We start from the raw sequence: 17,517 nt of genomic DNA, 5'->3' as shown, positions 1-17,517 counted from the left end.
AGATTTGTCTAAGTCTTTTGATAGTGTGTGCGTGTGTATAATCCATGATTATAGACATTTTATGTAAATGTCTGCCATTTTTATACCCAGTCTCTTTTAGGCTAAAAAGGTATTCTAAGATGGTGGCTATCAAAAATTAAAGTTATAGACTAAAGAAATGACAGCTTTCATCTTACATTATTAGAACTTTGGAACTATTCATGACAGAGCTATCAAACTTTATAATAATAATCCTAAAGTTTAAAGAGATTTAAGTTTCTCCCGCCAAAAATTGAATATGAATTGATTTATAAATTGTGGCATATCAACAGGAAAAGACATTTTAGGTCTCAGGAACTATTCATGATAGAAGTACATAACGTGATAATAATAATCCTATAAGTCAATCCCCCGCTAAAATGCAATTAGAATTGATTTGATTGATCATATAAATTAAAAATATATTAATCCAGGTATCTTATGGTTCATCACTGTCAGTTGCAGCAGATGCAGATAAGTGTGAGAGTGTGCAAGTGTCTGCCTGTTATCATCGAGTGCCGTTATCTTGGTGAATTTTATAATTTTATTGTGTGCAAACAAAGTGTAAATCTTGCGGTAATTAACGGAAGCAATGCATGATAAAGATTGCAATTTGTTGAAGGGAAAATATTTAACGCTCTCTTGTGTCTCAAAATTTGAAGATTAACCAAAGACGCTTCGCCATTTGCGAGATCTTGTCAGACAGATAGACAGATACGGACACCAACATCAACATCAACAATAACAGGCAATCCGCCAGGCTGCCAGCGAAGTCAACAAGTGTGCTCAAACTTTGCTATTTTCTTTTTTTTTTCTTGTGGATAAGCGTGGGCGGAGGCTAGACTAAGGCGATCAGCTGTCAGGCAACTCGATAAGCGTCTGCTGCTGCCCTCTGCTCGGAAATACTAGATAGCAGACACAGTGTATGCGTGTGTGTGTCTGTGTGTCTGTGTGTAGATTCCATATTCAGTTAAGATTCAGTTAAGATCGCTCGTAATTTGGGCACATCATGCCACTCGATCCGCACATGGTGACGCGTGCGGTTGTTCTACAGCATCAGCAAAAGCAACAGCAACAGCTACATCAAGATCAGCCTGATCGCGTCTAAGGCAACCGCACTCCCGCCTCAGCTAATTGCTCGTGAAATATTTGAGAAAATTAAAAGCAAGCAACAACAAGAACAACAAAACAGTCAAGCAAAAGAGAAGAATACAAAAAGCAAAGCAAAGCTCAATTGCTTAAGCTTTGGCGCTGAGATCTGTGTTTGTCTGTTTAGCCGGAAGAGCCCAATGTGAACGCAGCGACAGACAGAGTCCGACAGACAAACAAAATTTCCCCCAAACTCCCCTCAAAGCAACCGAGAACAAGCAACAATGGTGCAGAGCGAGGAGCATGCAAATGCCAGGCGAAGTGCCGAGCTAGAAGCTCAGGCCCTGGCACAGACACAGACACAAACGCAGACGCAGGACGTCGAGGCGGCGTTGCCACAAGCGCCGACGACGCCGCAGCTTGAGGATGATGACGACGATCGACACGTGGAGGCCGATGCCAAATTGCTGGACAATGGCAACGCACATGGCGGCGGCGGCAACAATGCAACGTCCGGCCCAGCGGACAAGAGCGAACAGGCCAGGGTCAAGGCCAAGCTAAAGCGGGAAAAATCGGAACAGGATCGCCTCATGACGGATGAAATTAACAAATTGCTGGATGAGATGCCACTGGAACAGAATGTGACCTGCGGTTTTTGGCTGTTTCGTGGTGCCTTCTTTCAACGGTAAGCTTCAGGAATATGTAATCTCTTCTTCTGTGTTCTCTAAATCCTTTTGCTCTTATAGTTTTGCCAATCAGACAGCCTATGTGCTGCTCTATGGCATTGTGGGCTGCATCTTCTCCATGACATACGCCTACTTCAATGGCACCATTACAACGATTGAAAAGCGCTTCAAAATACCCTCAAAGAACACTGGCATCATTTCCGTGGGCAATGACATCAGTCAAACTTTGGTCTCCGCCGTGCTCGCCTATTACGCTGGCAAAGGACATCGACCTCGATGGATTGGATTTGGTAGGCAGCCTCAGGTTTTAATTCCTTTCGCAAACCAATGAAATATAATTTCTATTTTTCATTTAAAGGACTGCTCACTATTGTTGTGTTCTGTTTGATGACCACATCGCCGCATTTTTTCTATGGCCCCGGCGAAGATGCCTTGGCATTGACCGAGGAGTTTGGCGGTATTCCCGATGAGAACGCCACACTCGAGGCCATCGAGGAGCAGCGCTCCAAGACGCTCTGTCGCCTGCAGGGGGATGGCGCTGTCTGCGAGGTGGGCGAAGGCAATTTCGCACCTCAAGTGCTACTGTTTGTGGCACAGTTCATTTCGGGCATTGGCGGTTCGCTTTACTACACGCTGGGCGTTTCCTATATGGACGACAACACCAAGAAATCAAAAACTCCGGCGCTGTTGAGTGAGTAACACACAAACTAAAAAAACACTTGGCAACTATGACGCACATCGAACTATCTAGCACGTAGCTAATTGTTTTACAGTTGCCCATAAAGATTAGTCCCGAAAGAGCGAAACGCGTAGTTAATTGTTGCCCAGCTTCCGTTGGAAATCAACCAAAATGTTTTCTAAATTATCTCCAATTTCCAGGTCTCTCGTATTTCCTGCGCATGCTGGGTCCTGCCATCGGTTATGCCTTGGCATCGTTCTGTCTGCGCTTGTACATCGCACCGCAATTGCATCCGGTGATCAACAATAAGGATCCACGTTGGCTAGGTGCCTGGTGGCTGGGCTGGATTGTCATGGGCGGGCTGCTCGCCTTCTCGGGCGTCTTTCTCTCCATGTTTCCCAAGGAGTTGCCACGTGCGGTCGCCCGCCGTCTGGTCGAGGAGAAACGTCGTCGCGAGCGCCTTTCGGTGAAGCAAAAGGAAGCTGCCAACCAGTGTGAGAAACTAACGGCTGAGCTAGAGCCACAGACAACGGCAGAGCCCAAGGCATCGCTGGGCGACATGCTGGTCACCTTTAAGCGACTGACCACAAACAAAACATACATGTGCAATACGCTGTCGAACATCTTCTATCTGATTGGTTACACGCCCTTCTGGATATTCACACCCAAGTACATTGAGGTGCAGTATCGCCAGTCGGCGGCCACCTCCAGCATGGTCACTGGCACCGTTGCCTTGGCCTTCTCTGCGATTGGAGTGCTGCTCTCCGGATTTATTATCTCACGGTATAAGCCCAGAGCACGTTACATGGCCGCCTGGAATGTGATTAGCGCCTTTCTGGTTGTGGCTGGTGTGGTGACCTATGCTTTCATTGGCTGCCCGGATAATGAGACCTCGGTCGTTGTGAATATTCACAACCGTGACATAAATGATACAGCCACCTGTAACTCGGCTTGTTCCTGCGATTATGTGCGCTATTCTCCGGTCTGTGGCGAGAACAGCATGACCTACATCTCCGCCTGTCATGCTGGCTGTAAAATGGTCCATGTGAACGGCGATGGCAAGAAGGTAAGTTCCAGACTGAGTGCATTTAACCCTCCTATGACCACCTAAGACGGTATTTGTGTTAAAAAATGCATTTTAAATTTTGTGAAAGTCTTGATTAGCAGTTTATTGACATGCTTTGCTCTGCTCTTTAAAATAACGACTAACAAAAGAAGTTCGCACAAAGTGCAATTTTCAAAAAGTTTTTATTTATATTAGGGGAAATCGAAGGTTAAGCAAAAAACATTGCTTACAGGTATAGTAAGTACTACATACGAACCAAAAAAGACAAATAAACCAACATTTTTAGTTATCTTATAAAATACCCTGTCTAAACACCTAATTATAATATTATATATCGTCTAAGGTTAGACCTTGGCACCAAAGAGGAAGCCCTGAAGAGATCGCTCATTATCATTTCAGGAAGTACCTTAAAAGTTTATTGTTTAATTATACAAGAATCAATGACCTCAAATCGCAATTTGAGATTTTTTTGATATGCAGAAACATAAGGAAGGGTGGAATTCTTCTTATGGAAGCAAAATCTACTATGGAGCTCTAGTTTTGAAAGCTAGGTATTTATAGAGACGGAGAGACTTACACACTTGACTGCCGATGTGAATTTGAAATAAGTGGTGAAAGACATTAAGTTAGAGGCTAATTAAGCTTTATGTTTGTGTTCCATTCTCACAAATTTCCGCATGATATAACCCACTCTTTATCTCTCTTCATTGTCAGGTATTTTACGACTGCTCCTGCATACCTGGAGCTAGTGAGAATGTCTCTTCGTCGCTGTCCTTCAAGCGCTTAACAGCTTTCGATATTGCCGGTGACAACAGCAGCAACTGGGATACGGATTTCAGCACCTCTACCACGGCATCAAGCACTTCCTACTTGGACGTAAGTTTGTTTCAAACTCTTCTCTACTTCTCGCTCTAATCTTTGCATTCATTTTAGATGCTTGCCGCTGGTCAAGCTACTCCGGGTGCGTGTCCTGTGAACTGTTGGACTCAGTTTGTTGCCTTTCTATCGGTCATGTGTTTCCTCAAATTCATTGGTGCCTCGGGCAGAGCTTCCAATTTCTTAGTCTCAGTGCGTTGTGTGCCAGAGAAGGATAAAACCGCCGCCATGGGATTTGGCATGATGTTGTGCTCCATGTTTGCCTTTATACCCGGTCCAATATTCTTCGGCTGGATCTTTGATCGCATGTGCCTCGTGTGGGGCAAGACGTGCACCAACAAGGGCAACTGTTGGCTCTACGATCCGCAGTCCATGAGGTAACTGCAAGTCTAGTATTTAAGGATTTTAGTATCTAAACAATTCTTTTATTTTGCTTTTAGATATACACTCAACTTTACGGCAGCTGTGTTTATTACCTTGGGAGCCATTTTTGATTTCGGTGTTTGGTATTATGTGAAGGATCTTAAGATCTTCGACGAGGAGATCAAGGAAGTCGAAATGCAAATCGTGCAGCACGAGGAAGAGACGACTGCCGAGAAGAATACCGAAATATAAGTTAAGCTAACGCCTATCCTTAAGTGATTGTGAGTTAAATTCAGTGGAGTGAAGTTGGGCCAAGAGTTGAGTTGATTTGTGGTGCCAATGCAATGCATTCATATTCGTTATTCGTTATTCGTATTCGTAGTTGTGATAAATCCAATTGTCAAGGCTCTCATTGCTCCACGAACTATACAATTACGATCATAGTTTTATAATGTACAATCTAAGTATGTGTTTGTATTTGCCATACGCATGTCTATATTTGAACAATCTAAAATAAAGTACACAAATGTCAGTCGACAGTCCACACTATATAATATACAATATATATATCAGTCGCCTTTTGTCTAAATATCACCCAGTTTCTATAGGTCTAATCTGATATCATACCCCTTATCTTAATTATATCATTGGCCCTCATAAAATGCAAGACTCTGTTATTTGACTTTATCATGATAAGATGCATTTTAGCCAATCTTCAAATTTTTAATCCACAATCCGGATCCGTTCAGTTTGTTAAAGTGGTTCGACGGCCGATGTACTCGAGAATTTCAAAGGATATTCGCAAGTGCTTAAATACTTCACTTTAATTTGGTTTATATTTAGCCATCTAGTGTTTACTTCTCTACAACCTACTTTAAGGTTGAATATGTATTTCTTTGGTTCAACCTGTTTAATTGTTATCTAAGATCAATTTCATTTATGTACCTTGATGATCGTTTGCTCAGTCATTGGCCGATCTGATTGTTGATATAAATGAGAAAGTTCTCATCATTGTTGATAATATATCTGATAAATTTTCCCTACACCCTTCATGTAAATATTGAAGAAGCTATAATACTTGTGATATTGTATCAAGAATAAGACGAATGCCATAAATAAAGCAAAAGAGAAGTTGAGTTCAAGTCGCCAAAAATAAAGTGTGTGCAAGAGTGTAAGAACTCGCATAAGAAGTATTGAAAATATTTTGTAGTCATTTCAACAAAAGAGATCAGCTTTAAAAAAATCTTTTAATGTTGTGAACAAATTTCCACTTCTCGCAGAGTATTGAAAAACTATCAGATCGTGAATTGAATAATACGTTTTTTAACATATTAGTTTATCTAATTCAAATATTAATAATTTTCAAGTCCCTCAAGATCCTATTATTAACAAGTAAGAAAGTTACAGTCGAGTGTGCTCGACTGTGAGATACCCGCTACCCATTTTTAATAAGGGCAAAAAAATTGCGGTATTATTTTCAAAATATACCGAAAATACTAATAAAAATACTAAAAATATACCAAATGGTATGTTTGGTATATCGATACAGCACACCATTCAAAATATACCATAGACAGCACAATGTACCAGATTGTCGGCCAAAGCAACTAAGAGCCCTAGTAAGTAGGCGTTTTTGCCCATACAAAAGTATTTCTTTAATAACTTCCACAATTTTTATCTGATCTCAACCAAATTTTCAGGAATCATAACTACTATAGTAATTATAGTATATACCAAAATTCACAGCTCTAGCTTTAAATTTACGCTTGTTATTCGATTTTTTTGATTTGCGGGGGCGGAAGTGGGCGTGGCAAAAATTTGATACAAACTTGATCTGCGTGCAAACATAACAAATGCTGTCGAAAAAAAATTATTGCTCTATCTCTTATAGTCTCTGAGATCTAGGTGTTCATACGGACAGACGGACAGACGGACAGACACACAGACGGACAGACGGACATGGCTATATCGTCTCGGCTGTTGACGCTGATCAAGAATATATATACTTTATAGGGTCGGAGATGCCTCCTTCTACCTGTTACATACATTTCCTGCCGGCACAAAGTTATAATACCCTTCTACCCTATGGGTAGCGGGTATAAAAATGTGAGAGGCAAGACTCTTCGTTTAAAATTAAATATTTGTAAAAAGAAACTTGTAACTTTGAAAAAATCTTGTTAGGCATCAAAACTCATATTGAATTTATTTAGTGATTTAAGAAAAAAAAAAACAGCTTTATAGCAAGTTAAATGTCAATCTCGGTACTAACCATAAGTATCATGGTAATTATAAAGATTCTTACAGTCGCGAAACGAAGCTAATTGAAAGTATATATTATCTTATATTATCTAAACTCATTTTAATTTGAAGGAAAACTCCAAGATGATACAAGATAACAAGATAATTAATTATTATATGATCTGAACGACCTTCTCGACACAGTTTTTATAAAAATAACAAACTTATAAAGATCAGTTTGTTTGCCATTATCATCGTTGCTGGAGATAAAGAGGCTCGTTCTCAACGATCATCTGGCCAATATAAATCATGCAACGTATAATGAATTTACAGAAATTTAACTTGACATTTTCAACTACACTGCGATTCAAACTTCTTAACAATATTTCAAAATTCTTTTTTATTTTGTTAGTTAAGATTTTTAGAAGACATCGATTAAGAATATAAATTTTTTTTTTAAATTTGGAGTTATTAATAAAGATTTTTCAATATTACATCAATACGAAGATTTCCTGTTTTTACACGTTTACATAGTTTAGCATTATTTTGTAAAAAGTATTGACTAAAAACTTTAATTCGCAGCTGTCTTTATAAGTTCAAAATCTTAAGTTTTGTGCAGTTTAGTGTTCTAGTGAAATACTTTGTATAATCTTTTACTATCATTCTGTAGAAAAAAGGGATTGTCATGAAGTGATCATAAAATTGGCAGTTACCGAAAAAGATAGTTGATACGAAAAAGTTCTCGTGCATCATCGTGCAACTCGTGTGATGAAATTCATTCACCGTCATTCGCACATGTTGCTGATAAGCTCATCATCAAGTAGTTTGACAAGCGGCCGCGTGTCATTAGATTATCCAGATATTAAAGATAAGCAAGATGTAAAGCTTTCATATTGCAATTAAAGTTATATTTTCCTCTTAATACTTATGCTCAACACTTTGCAATTCACGACGAGATACATTTTATTTAAATCAGCGCCACCCAACAGTTTAACAGTCAGTGTGATTAAAGACATGCATGGAGCATCAACAAAGTGAAGATGGAAAAACAAGAACATAAACCGGAGTTCGCACCATTTATACGCGAAGATCACTTCGAAAAGAATGACAAGGAGAAACCACACAAGGATGTCGCCTGCGGGTTTGGCATATTCAAAGGACCTTTTCTACAAAGGTAAGGAGCAGAGCAGATTTAATGTTGGAAAAGATATTTAAATAAATTCCCCTTCAGGTTTGCGACGGAGAAAATGTATGTGCTCATCTATGGCTTGGGAGGATGTTTGTTGTCAATGAGTCTGGCATACTTTAGTGGCACAATAACAACTATGGAAAAGCGCTATAAGATACCCACAAAAATGTCTGGAGTGATTTTAGTGGGCAACGATATAAGCATGATGATCACATCGGTAGTCGCAGGATATTACACACATAGAGCACATCGACCACGCTGGATTGCTTTCGGTAAATCAAAGTGAATAATTTCTAAATGTACTTGTCATTTACTTCTGACTTTCCATCCAAAGGATTCTTTACGATTGTCGTATTCTGCGTGATGACAAGTTCGCTGCATTTTATATATGGACCTGGCGAAGATTCCCTGAAGTTGACACGAGAATATGGTGGATTCCAGAACTTGACTTCCAACGGAACAAACACACAAACGGCTCAAAAGCTGTGCATGAAAGAGGAGCCGGGTTGCATCGTAGAGGATGGCATCTGGGTGCCGCAAGTGATGCTGTTTGCCGGCCAATTCATCTCCGGCATTGGTGTGGGACTCTTCTGGAGTGTGGGTGTTGCCTACATGGATGACAACACCTCCAAGGCCAAGTCGCCAGCGTTGCTCAGTAAGCAAAAGATTTAAACACACTCGAAGACACTCTTTTAACAATAAATTGTTTCAGGTGCAACTGCATTCCTGCGCATGCTGGGTCCTGCCATTGGTTACTCCTTGGCCTCCGTTTGCCTTCGCATGTACATCGATCCCAGTCTGGAGCCACTGATTAAGCCAGGAGATCCCAGATGGATAGGCGCTTGGTGGCTTGGTTGGCTCGTCTTGGCAGCCGTCACATTCATCATTGCCTTCCTAATGTTTCTGTTTCCCAAGGAGCTGCCCAGCTCCAAGGCCAGACGTCTGAAGATGGAGCTGGCTGGTGAACATGATCCCAATGAACACAAGGATCTCTCGGTGGGGGACATGCTGAAGTCCGTCAATCGTTTGTGCCGTAACAAGGTGTTCATGTACAACACCTTCGCCTCCAGCTTCTACTTGTTCGGCTACTTGGCTTACTGGATCTTTACGCCCAAATATATTGAGACCCAGTATCGCCAATCGGCGGCAACTGCCACATTGGCCACTGGATCTGTGGCACTCACCTTCTCTGCCATCGGAGTGCTGCTGTCTGGTTATGTGGTGTCCAAGTACAAGCCAAGTGCACGCTCTATGGCTGCTTGGAATGCTATAGTCGACTTCTTGACGGTGGCTGCTGTGGTGGGCTATATATTCATTGGCTGTGAGGGCAGTGATCAACTGAGTTCCATGGCAACTACAGGAGATAGCTGCAGTGCCTCTTGCCACTGTGAATATGTGCATTATGCGCCAATCTGTAGTCCCAGCAATGTCACCTACATCTCTGCTTGCCACGCCGGCTGCACGGGCAGAGGTACGGACACCCTCGGACGTCCTTTGTTCACAGGCTGCAGTTGTATTGCTGCCTCCAATACAACCGAAAATGATCTCTCCCATGTAAGCAACAATGAACAATTAATCCCTATAGCAACCTTATCCTTAATTTAGTTGCAGACGGCAGTTGATGGCGCCTGTCCAGTGGATTGCACCAAACAGTTTTATATTTTCCTGGCCGCCATGTGCTTCCTCAAGCTCATCGGTGCCTCCAGCAAGTCAACCAATGTGCTGATTACCCTCCGTTGTATTCTGCCAGCGGACAAGAGTTTAGCCATGGGACTCACTGGCATGGCTGCGTGTCTGACAGCTCTAATACCCAGTCCAATTTTCTTTGGTTGGCTCCTGGACAAGTACTGTTTGGTGTGGGGCAAGACGTGCAGCAATAAGGGCAATTGTTGGCTCTACGATACGCAATCATTAAGGTAAATCCCTCAACACACACAATTTTTAATATACTATATTAATATGCATCATTTCATATTATTCATATTTCAGATACACGTTTAATTTAGTGTCTGCGTTTTTCATATTCTTCGGCGGTGTTTTAAATATCGCTGTTTGGCTTAATGCCAAGGATCTTAAGGTGTTCGACGAGGTCACACAGGAGAAGGAGAAACCAGATGGCAACTATGATGATTATAGCAAACTTTCAATAACCGATGTGATTAAAGCGCCTGTGGAACAGCCCTTGGAAGAGCTTTAATCATCATCATCATCATCAGAAAATGTTAGTTTTTGGCATTCTAGAATTTATTAGAACTTATAAGAGACTGTACTGTGTACTTTATTCATTATTTACTGTGTTGATACTGAATATAATTCATTGTTGAATTTTATTGTGTTTGTTTTTTTTATAAATAATACACGAGATTAGAAGGCCAACCTGAAGTATAAAATGGGTGTCACATTAATATAAAAAGGGCAAGCAGAGTAAATTTTAAAATAAAACAAGTGAGAAAGCTACAGTCGAGTGTGCTCGACTTTGATATACCCGCAACACATTTTAAATGAAATCAACGCAGTGCGGTATCATTCTTTAAATATAACAAAAATACCGTATACCACAACATTCAAAATATACCATAGAGTACAAAATATACCAGATAGTCACCCAAAGCAACTGAGAACCAAGTGCAGAATCTGTTTTTTGCTGTATAAAATTGTTTCTCAAATAACTTTTAAGATTTTAATCTGAACGTTACCAAAGTCTCAGAAATCATAAAAACTTTAGTTATTATTGTATGTACCAGAAATCGCTTGACAAAAATATAAAATATACTTAATCTGTAGGCAACAATAACAAGTGCTGTCAAAACACAAATTGTTGCTTTATCTTTTAAAGTCTGTGTTTATACGGACGAACAGACCAGACAGATGGATAAGGCTATACCGCATCGGGTGTTGACGCTGATCAAGAATATACATATGTATATATCTACATATATATATATATATAAATATATGCGATCTCCACCTGCCTGTTACATATCATATAGGAACAAGGTTACAAGACCTTAAACCCTATGGGTAGCGTCTATAAAAATGGTTGATTGATAGGGCGCATGAAAATATACAATAATATAGCATGAGTAACGAATATTAGAATTTCTATAAGCATAATCATCATGGGAAAGCATTTTAATTTCATAAGGCGATCGTATTAAAATACTCTCCTTAATTAGATTTTCACCTCGGTTTATCAGACACAATTAGTTAAGTAAATAGTCTAGATAGGTCTTAATAAAGCACTTAAAGTTTTATAAGCGTTAAAGCAGTAATTATCACATTATGATTTGCTTGGTGTTTTATTTGCATTGCCGAGATATATGCGATTTGAACACGCTTCTGGAATTAGTTTGGCGCCAGTCTATTTAAATATGCAAATTAATGATGAGCAGAAAAAACGAGACTAGTCAGATAGCCACACGATGCAGGGGAGCTTAATGATAGATTGCGTAAAGATAAACTATAGAAGAATCATTCTATAAATCGAATGAGTGTGGATAGTGAAGAGTTTATTTTTTTGTACCAATAAAAAAAAAAAACAAAACAAATATTTTCTTTGATGAAAATAAAATTGTTTACTTATGTTGTGCTAAACAAGAACTCTTTAATAATATAATTGATGTATGTAGGTGGTGCGATTACACGCACGTATGTATTATCATTTGATGCTATATCTGGACTGTAAGCATCTCATTAGCTTATCACGCGAGGAATTAACTTCCAGAGGCAGACTATACCAGTCGTCATAAATGCATCTCTGTAATCTTTTGTTTTATATGAAAGGTCTTTTATTGACGTAAAGTGTCGCGATAAGTTTAAACTTGAAACCAACTTAGTTCAGTCGATTAGTGCTTTTGAATGAAACAAGTCGAGAATGAGCGTTGAAGTAAAGGAACAAACTGAAGCAGTTCCATTTCTTGGAGATGGAGATGGAGTTAAGAAACCAGTTGAAGAGAAACCCGAGAAAATTGAAATGGATGTTCAACTCATAGACAAGGATACTTCCGGTGGATTTTGGATATTTAAGGGACCCATTCTGCAAAGGTAATTTCAAAACGTAAATTTATTTTTTAATCTCAAATTATTATTACTATTTATTACTAGACTTGCTACTGGAACCATTTTTGTGGCCGTCTTTGGCATAACCAGCTGCTTTATGGCCATGTCCTTTGCGTATTTCAATAGCACAATGACAACGCTCGAAAAACGCTACAAAATACCAACGAAAGTTTTGGGAGTATTATCAACTGGAAATGATATAAGTGCCATGTTTTCATCGATCATTATAGGCTATTATCTGCGAAATGTGCATCGACCACGTTGGATGGGCTTGGGTAAAAATTATTTTTTAATAACAATTACATTACATTATTTACAGATTTTCAATTGCTGCATTTTTTTTAGGCTTTTTAATAATCACAGTCTTCTGCATAATGAATGCCTCGCTGCACTTCCTTTATGGAGCCGGTGAAGACGCCTTAAAATTAACTCAGGAATTTGGAAATCGAAATATCACTGGGAACTCAACATCCTCATTGAGCAGCTCACAATTGTGCACATCTGAGAAAACCAATTGTCACATGGACATCGAATCATGGTCACCCATTATCATTTTGTTCGTTGCCCAGCTAATATTGGGAATTGGAGCGGGAATGGTAATAATTGTGGGCGTGGCCTACATGGATGACAACACGGCCAAGTCGAAAGCGCCAGCGATGCTGAGTATGTGTGAATCTTAAAACTAATTATTTATATGCGCTTACTCACTTATCGCTTGCCTTAGCCTTATCCACATTTCTTAGGATGATGGGTCCGTCAGCTGGATACTTACTATCTTCGCAGTGCTTGAAGCTGTACATTGATCCCCGCTTAAGTCCACTTATCAAGAATACAGATCCCAGATGGATGGGTGCCTGGTGGCTTGGATATATACTATTGGCTGTTATCACACTGCTAAGCGCATTCGTTATTGCTCTATTCCCCAAGGAGTTGCCCAGTGCGAAGGCAAGACGTTTAAAGCAGGCAAAAACTGAAGAACCAGATCCCAACGATAAACATAAGGCGCATTCAGTCAGCGACATGTGGAAATCGGTCAAAGGTCTAGCCGTGAACAAAGTCTATGTGTATAACATGGCTGCTTCAATCGTTTACTTCTTTGGATACAATGTCTATTGGACCTTTTCGCAGAAGTACATCGAGATCCAATACCGTCAGTCGGCATCTGTGGCATCCATGGCATCGGGTCCTGTGCCACTCTCATTTTCCGCCGTGGGTGTTGTGCTCTCAGGCTACGTCATTTACAAGTTCAAGCCAGGAGCTCGTGCTATTGTCTCATGGAATGTTATAGTTGATTTTTTAACAGTTGCTGGCATATTGTGCTATTCGCTGATTGGCTGCAAAGATAGCGATCAATTGGGATCCATGGCGACGACCAGCAACAGCTGCAGTGCCTCTTGTCATTGTGATTATGCATTTTATTCCCCGATCTGTAGTCCGAATAATGTCACCTATACAACCGCCTGTCATGCTGGCTGCACTGCCATGAGCAAAGATCCGTTCGATAATGATCGCAAAATATACACAGGATGCTCGTGTATTTCGGCTCCAAACATTACTGACACTGATGTCTCCCACGTAAGTAATGCTTGGAAGTGGAATTTCAACGTAAAACTGATAATCGATTCTTTCAGTGGCAGACTGCAGTCGGTGGACATTGTCCTGTTGATTGCACTCAACAGTTCTACATTTTCCTAGTCGTCATGTGCTTCCTCAAGCTTGTGGGAGCGTCCAGTAAATCAACCAACTTTCTCATATCGTTGCGCTGCATTCCACCGGAGCAGAAAAGCTTTGGGTTGGGACTTGGCAGCATGGTCACTTCGTTGCTGGCATTTATACCCAGTCCGATATTTTATGGTTGGCTAATCGATAAATACTGCTTGGTTTGGGGCAAGACGTGCAGCAATAAGGGCAATTGTTGGCTTTACGACACATACTCACTGAGGTAAATATGAAACAATTAAAATGGATTTAATGTTAACAAATTCTTCTATATATTTAATACCTTAGATATGTGCTCAATTACACGGCAGCGACATTTGTTCTTCTAGGAGGTTTTTGCAATATATTTGTTTGGTATTACGCCAAGCATTTGCAAATATTCGATGAGAATGAAGAGACAAAGCTATCGCTGAAGCGCAAAGAGGAGAATATACTACAAGGTTTAGGCAGCACTTTGCAACTAGAAATAAAAGAAGAAAAACTTTAATATCTTGGATCACTAAGATTTTCCAAACATTTAAACTTACAATAAAGATCACATACGACGAGTCCCTATGGATCCAATATATCAAACCAATTATCTGGCACTGGCTCTTGCGTTGCATCTTGTATTAGCTCTTGTATTGGCTCTTGTATTTCATTTGGCAATAGTTCCTGTATCGGTTCTGGCAGTAACTGCTGAGCTGGCTCTGTCAACAGCTCTTGCATCTGCTCTTGCATATCGTCTTGGATGTCTTCTTCGATATCGTCCTCACTATCCTCCTGCATGTGTTCCTCCATTTGCTCGTGTAAATGCTCTTGAGTGTGAACATGCATTTGGCCTTGCATTTGTTCATGCATTTGGTGATGCATTTGCATTTGTGATGCGTTTTGGTTTTGCATTTGCTCCTGCATTTGGTTTTGCATTAGGTTTTGCATTTGGCCTACCATTTGCCCTTGCATTTGCTCCTCCATCATCTCTTCGATTTGGCCCACGATTTCTCCTTGCAATTGATCTTCCATTTGTCCTTGCATTTCTTCCTGTATATGTTCTTGGATTTGGTCTAGCATTTCATTTTGCAGCTCTTCCGCTGTGGGTTCTTGCATTGGCCCATGCATTAGCCCTTGCATTTGAGCTTGCATTGTCGTATGCATTGGTCCTTGCATTGGCCCTTGATGAGGTCCGTGGATTAATTCTTGTATTTGGTCGTGCAATGGCGCTTGCATTGTTTCTTGTATTGGCCCATGCACTGGCCCATGCATTGGTCCTTGCATTGGTCCTTGCATTGGTCCTTGCATTGGTCCTTGCATTGGTCCTTGCATTGGTCCTTGCATTGGCCCTTGCATTGGCGCTTGCACTGGTCCGTGCACTGGTCCGTGCATTGGTCCTTGCATGGGCCCTTGCATTCCATGTATTTGACCTTGCATTAGACCTTGGATTTGGTCTTGCATTTGTTCTTGCATTGGGCCATGAATCAGCTCCTCCAATTGATCTTCTATTTGCATTGAGCCTTGCATTAATTCCTGCATTGGCTCTTGCATTTGGTCATGCATTGGCTCTATAATTAACTGCTGCATTGGCCCTTGCATTGGCTCTTGCATTGGCCCTTGCATTGGCCCTTGGAGTGGGTCTTGTGGCGGCATTTGAATTACCAAATTAATTCGCCCTTGCCTTGGGTCTTGTATTAGATCCTGAATTGTCGCTTGTATTGTCTCTTGAATGGATGCTTGCAATGACGCTTGAGTTGTACCTTGCATTTGATCTTGCATCTGATCTTGCCTAGGCAATTGTATTATTACTTGAATTGGTCCGGGCATTGGAGCCTGCACTGGTTCTTGCATTAACTCCTGCACTTCTTCTAATATTAACTTTGGAAACTCATCATGATCCTGGTCCAGATCTGTCTCAAGATCTGGGTCCATATCTGGATCCAGTTCCAGGTCAAAGTCCAGCTCCGGCTCTGGCCCATGAACAAACTCTAGTACTGCTTTGTCTTGCGTTTCAACAACATACTTTTCCTCTATTTCGGTTCCAATGGACATACACCATAACGTATCGAAGAGAACTAATTGCAAGACTCCGCCACCAATGGCACTATCCTCATATGGAATCGGAGGAATATTGTTCTCAGCCTCACTGGCAAACATATTTAACCGTGAATTATTTAAGAGTGCCAATGAAATGGGTTTATCTTTGTGCGATTTGATCTTCCACATGGCCTCCAATACTTTCGGTATAGCTGCCAAGTGGTCTTCAAACACCATGGCGGAATCTGTATTTTGTGTATAGTTTTGTCCAATCTTTTCAAGTTGAGCTTTATAAGTGCTCTTTTGGAAATGCGCAGTCTCTAGTTGTATTAGGCAACGAGACGATTTCGCACAGAACATATCCTGAAAGATCTTGTGCAGTTGGCCACTATCGAGAAGAATAGGAGGTAACTTGGCCCTGTTGACCATGTTAACCTCTTCCAAAGCTTTGAGGATGACACTATTATTGTCCGTGATGACAGCAACGAAATTCTCCAATCCATTAACTTCGATTTCGAGCAATATATTTGACATTGCTCTGCCAACATCTCCACGTGTGACAACCTATAACGAAGGTCCTTACTATATCAGTGTTATGCAAGCAATATAGGGTCATTCTACTTACAGGTGCATTCAACTGCTCCTTCGTCATGTTCAAGGTGCGAGTCTTGGCAAAAGTTTTTGCATAGCAGAGACGATGATAATGTTCCGTTGTGCTCGATATGAATATGGCAAATATCTATCAAACACTATTATTATTGTGTGAATAAGCAAACAACTGAGGTAAGGAAACTTACCTTGTGAATAAATGGCATCTGTCGCAGAGAAAACTCGCACATATTAAAGGTATATGTCTTCGTCCTATCAATTTGATGGAGCACTCCAGGATGATAGTAATCCATTCCATCGCGTAGATATGATTTGTTAACACGTCGCAGTCTCCACTGTAATTTCTTTAGGAACTCCTCGTACTCCGATTCTTGCATCACTTCCACCTCGGAGAAATCATCTGGCTGCACACAAGCTCCATACTTGCATATTGGTGGTCTTCCAGGACGCACACGACCCTCTGCCTGAGCCTCGGCCTCATCGCTGCGAGCCGTCTGCAAGCGGTCTCGTAGCTCCTCCATTGTGCCCTCTGTACTCAATGCATAGCTGTGTAGTTCTCGGAGTAAGTCCCGTAAGTTAAAATCTGAGAGTGGAAACTCCATTGCACAAATCCCGTAATTTTGGCGGCCAATTGCCGCTCAACAGCTGTTTAACTGAACATAGCAGAGCAGTGTGCTAAACGCAAAAGTTCGGAGTGTTGATAAATGCAAACCGATAGCTAAGTTTTATCGATACTTTATCGACATTCAAAAACATAAACAAGCCGTTAATAAACGATTTTTTAATAAATTTTAGTTTTTCGTTATTTTTTAATACTACTTGTCGTAAATTCAACAAATTGGTTTTGAAATTACAGAATTCTACTAGACTACTGAGGAACTAAGAATGTATTATGTTCTATTTACACACAAGCTAATAA

The 17,517-nt window shown here is 40.6% G+C and overlaps 4 protein-coding genes across 13 annotated transcripts; 3 read left to right on the top strand and 1 right to left on the bottom strand.

Moving 5' to 3' along the window:
• Positions 1 to 616: 616 nt before the first annotated feature.
• LOC133841900 (solute carrier organic anion transporter family member 74D) lies at positions 617 to 5,345 on the top strand. The gene is made up of 7 exons (XM_062274741.1): positions 617 to 1,792; positions 1,854 to 2,083; positions 2,152 to 2,484; positions 2,673 to 3,538; positions 4,253 to 4,414; positions 4,472 to 4,791; positions 4,855 to 5,345. The coding sequence occupies exons 1-7, from the start codon at positions 1,392 to 1,394 to the stop codon at positions 5,027 to 5,029; spliced, it is 2,487 nt and encodes an 828-aa protein (XP_062130725.1). The 5' UTR covers positions 617 to 1,391; the 3' UTR covers positions 5,030 to 5,345.
• Positions 5,346 to 5,534: 189 nt separating this feature from the next.
• On the top strand, positions 5,535 to 10,529 carry LOC133841901 (solute carrier organic anion transporter family member 74D-like). Of its 3 annotated transcripts, none has more exons than XM_062274742.1 (7): positions 5,535 to 5,656; positions 7,992 to 8,189; positions 8,247 to 8,476; positions 8,539 to 8,859; positions 8,917 to 9,758; positions 9,810 to 10,120; positions 10,194 to 10,529. In XM_062274742.1, the coding sequence occupies exons 2-7, from the start codon at positions 8,056 to 8,058 to the stop codon at positions 10,399 to 10,401; spliced, it is 2,046 nt and encodes a 681-aa protein (XP_062130726.1). In that variant the 5' UTR covers positions 5,535 to 5,656; positions 7,992 to 8,055; the 3' UTR covers positions 10,402 to 10,529. The 3 variants fall into 3 exon arrangements, with proteins under 3 accessions (XP_062130726.1, XP_062130728.1, XP_062130727.1); XM_062274744.1 differs by having other exon boundaries at positions 5,545 to 5,582; XM_062274743.1 differs by lacking the exon at positions 5,535 to 5,656 and having other exon boundaries at positions 7,701 to 8,189.
• Positions 10,530 to 12,078: 1,549 nt separating this feature from the next.
• On the top strand, positions 12,079 to 14,554 carry LOC133845562 (solute carrier organic anion transporter family member 1C1-like). Its single transcript, XM_062280052.1, has 6 exons — positions 12,079 to 12,248; positions 12,309 to 12,538; positions 12,609 to 12,926; positions 12,988 to 13,838; positions 13,895 to 14,205; positions 14,271 to 14,554. The coding sequence occupies exons 1-6, from the start codon at positions 12,079 to 12,081 to the stop codon at positions 14,467 to 14,469; spliced, it is 2,079 nt and encodes a 692-aa protein (XP_062136036.1). The 3' UTR covers positions 14,470 to 14,554.
• Positions 13,692 to 17,413, bottom strand: LOC133845561 (transcription factor SPT20 homolog). Of its 8 annotated transcripts, none has more exons than XM_062280049.1 (6): positions 16,787 to 17,413; positions 16,615 to 16,728; positions 15,383 to 16,553; positions 14,510 to 14,803; positions 14,266 to 14,442; positions 13,692 to 14,200 (listed from the first exon to the last, which is right to left on the bottom strand). In XM_062280049.1, the coding sequence occupies exons 1-4, from the start codon at positions 17,198 to 17,200 to the stop codon at positions 14,535 to 14,537; spliced, it is 1,968 nt and encodes a 655-aa protein (XP_062136033.1). In that variant the 5' UTR covers positions 17,201 to 17,413; the 3' UTR covers positions 13,692 to 14,200; positions 14,266 to 14,442; positions 14,510 to 14,534. The 8 variants fall into 8 exon arrangements, with proteins under 8 accessions (XP_062136033.1, XP_062136034.1, XP_062136029.1 ...); XM_062280050.1 differs by having other exon boundaries at positions 15,395 to 16,553; positions 16,787 to 17,412; XM_062280045.1 differs by having other exon boundaries at positions 14,510 to 15,349; positions 16,787 to 17,410.
• Positions 17,414 to 17,517: the final 104 nt, after the last annotated feature.

Source organism: Drosophila sulfurigaster, chromosome 3, assembly GCF_023558435.1.
Source record: "Drosophila sulfurigaster albostrigata strain 15112-1811.04 chromosome 3, ASM2355843v2, whole genome shotgun sequence".
In the NCBI taxonomy this organism is placed as follows: Eukaryota; Metazoa; Arthropoda; class Insecta; order Diptera; family Drosophilidae; genus Drosophila; species Drosophila sulfurigaster.
Note: the sequence above shows the minus strand (reverse complement) of the source record. Positions and strands in the feature narration are given on the sequence as shown.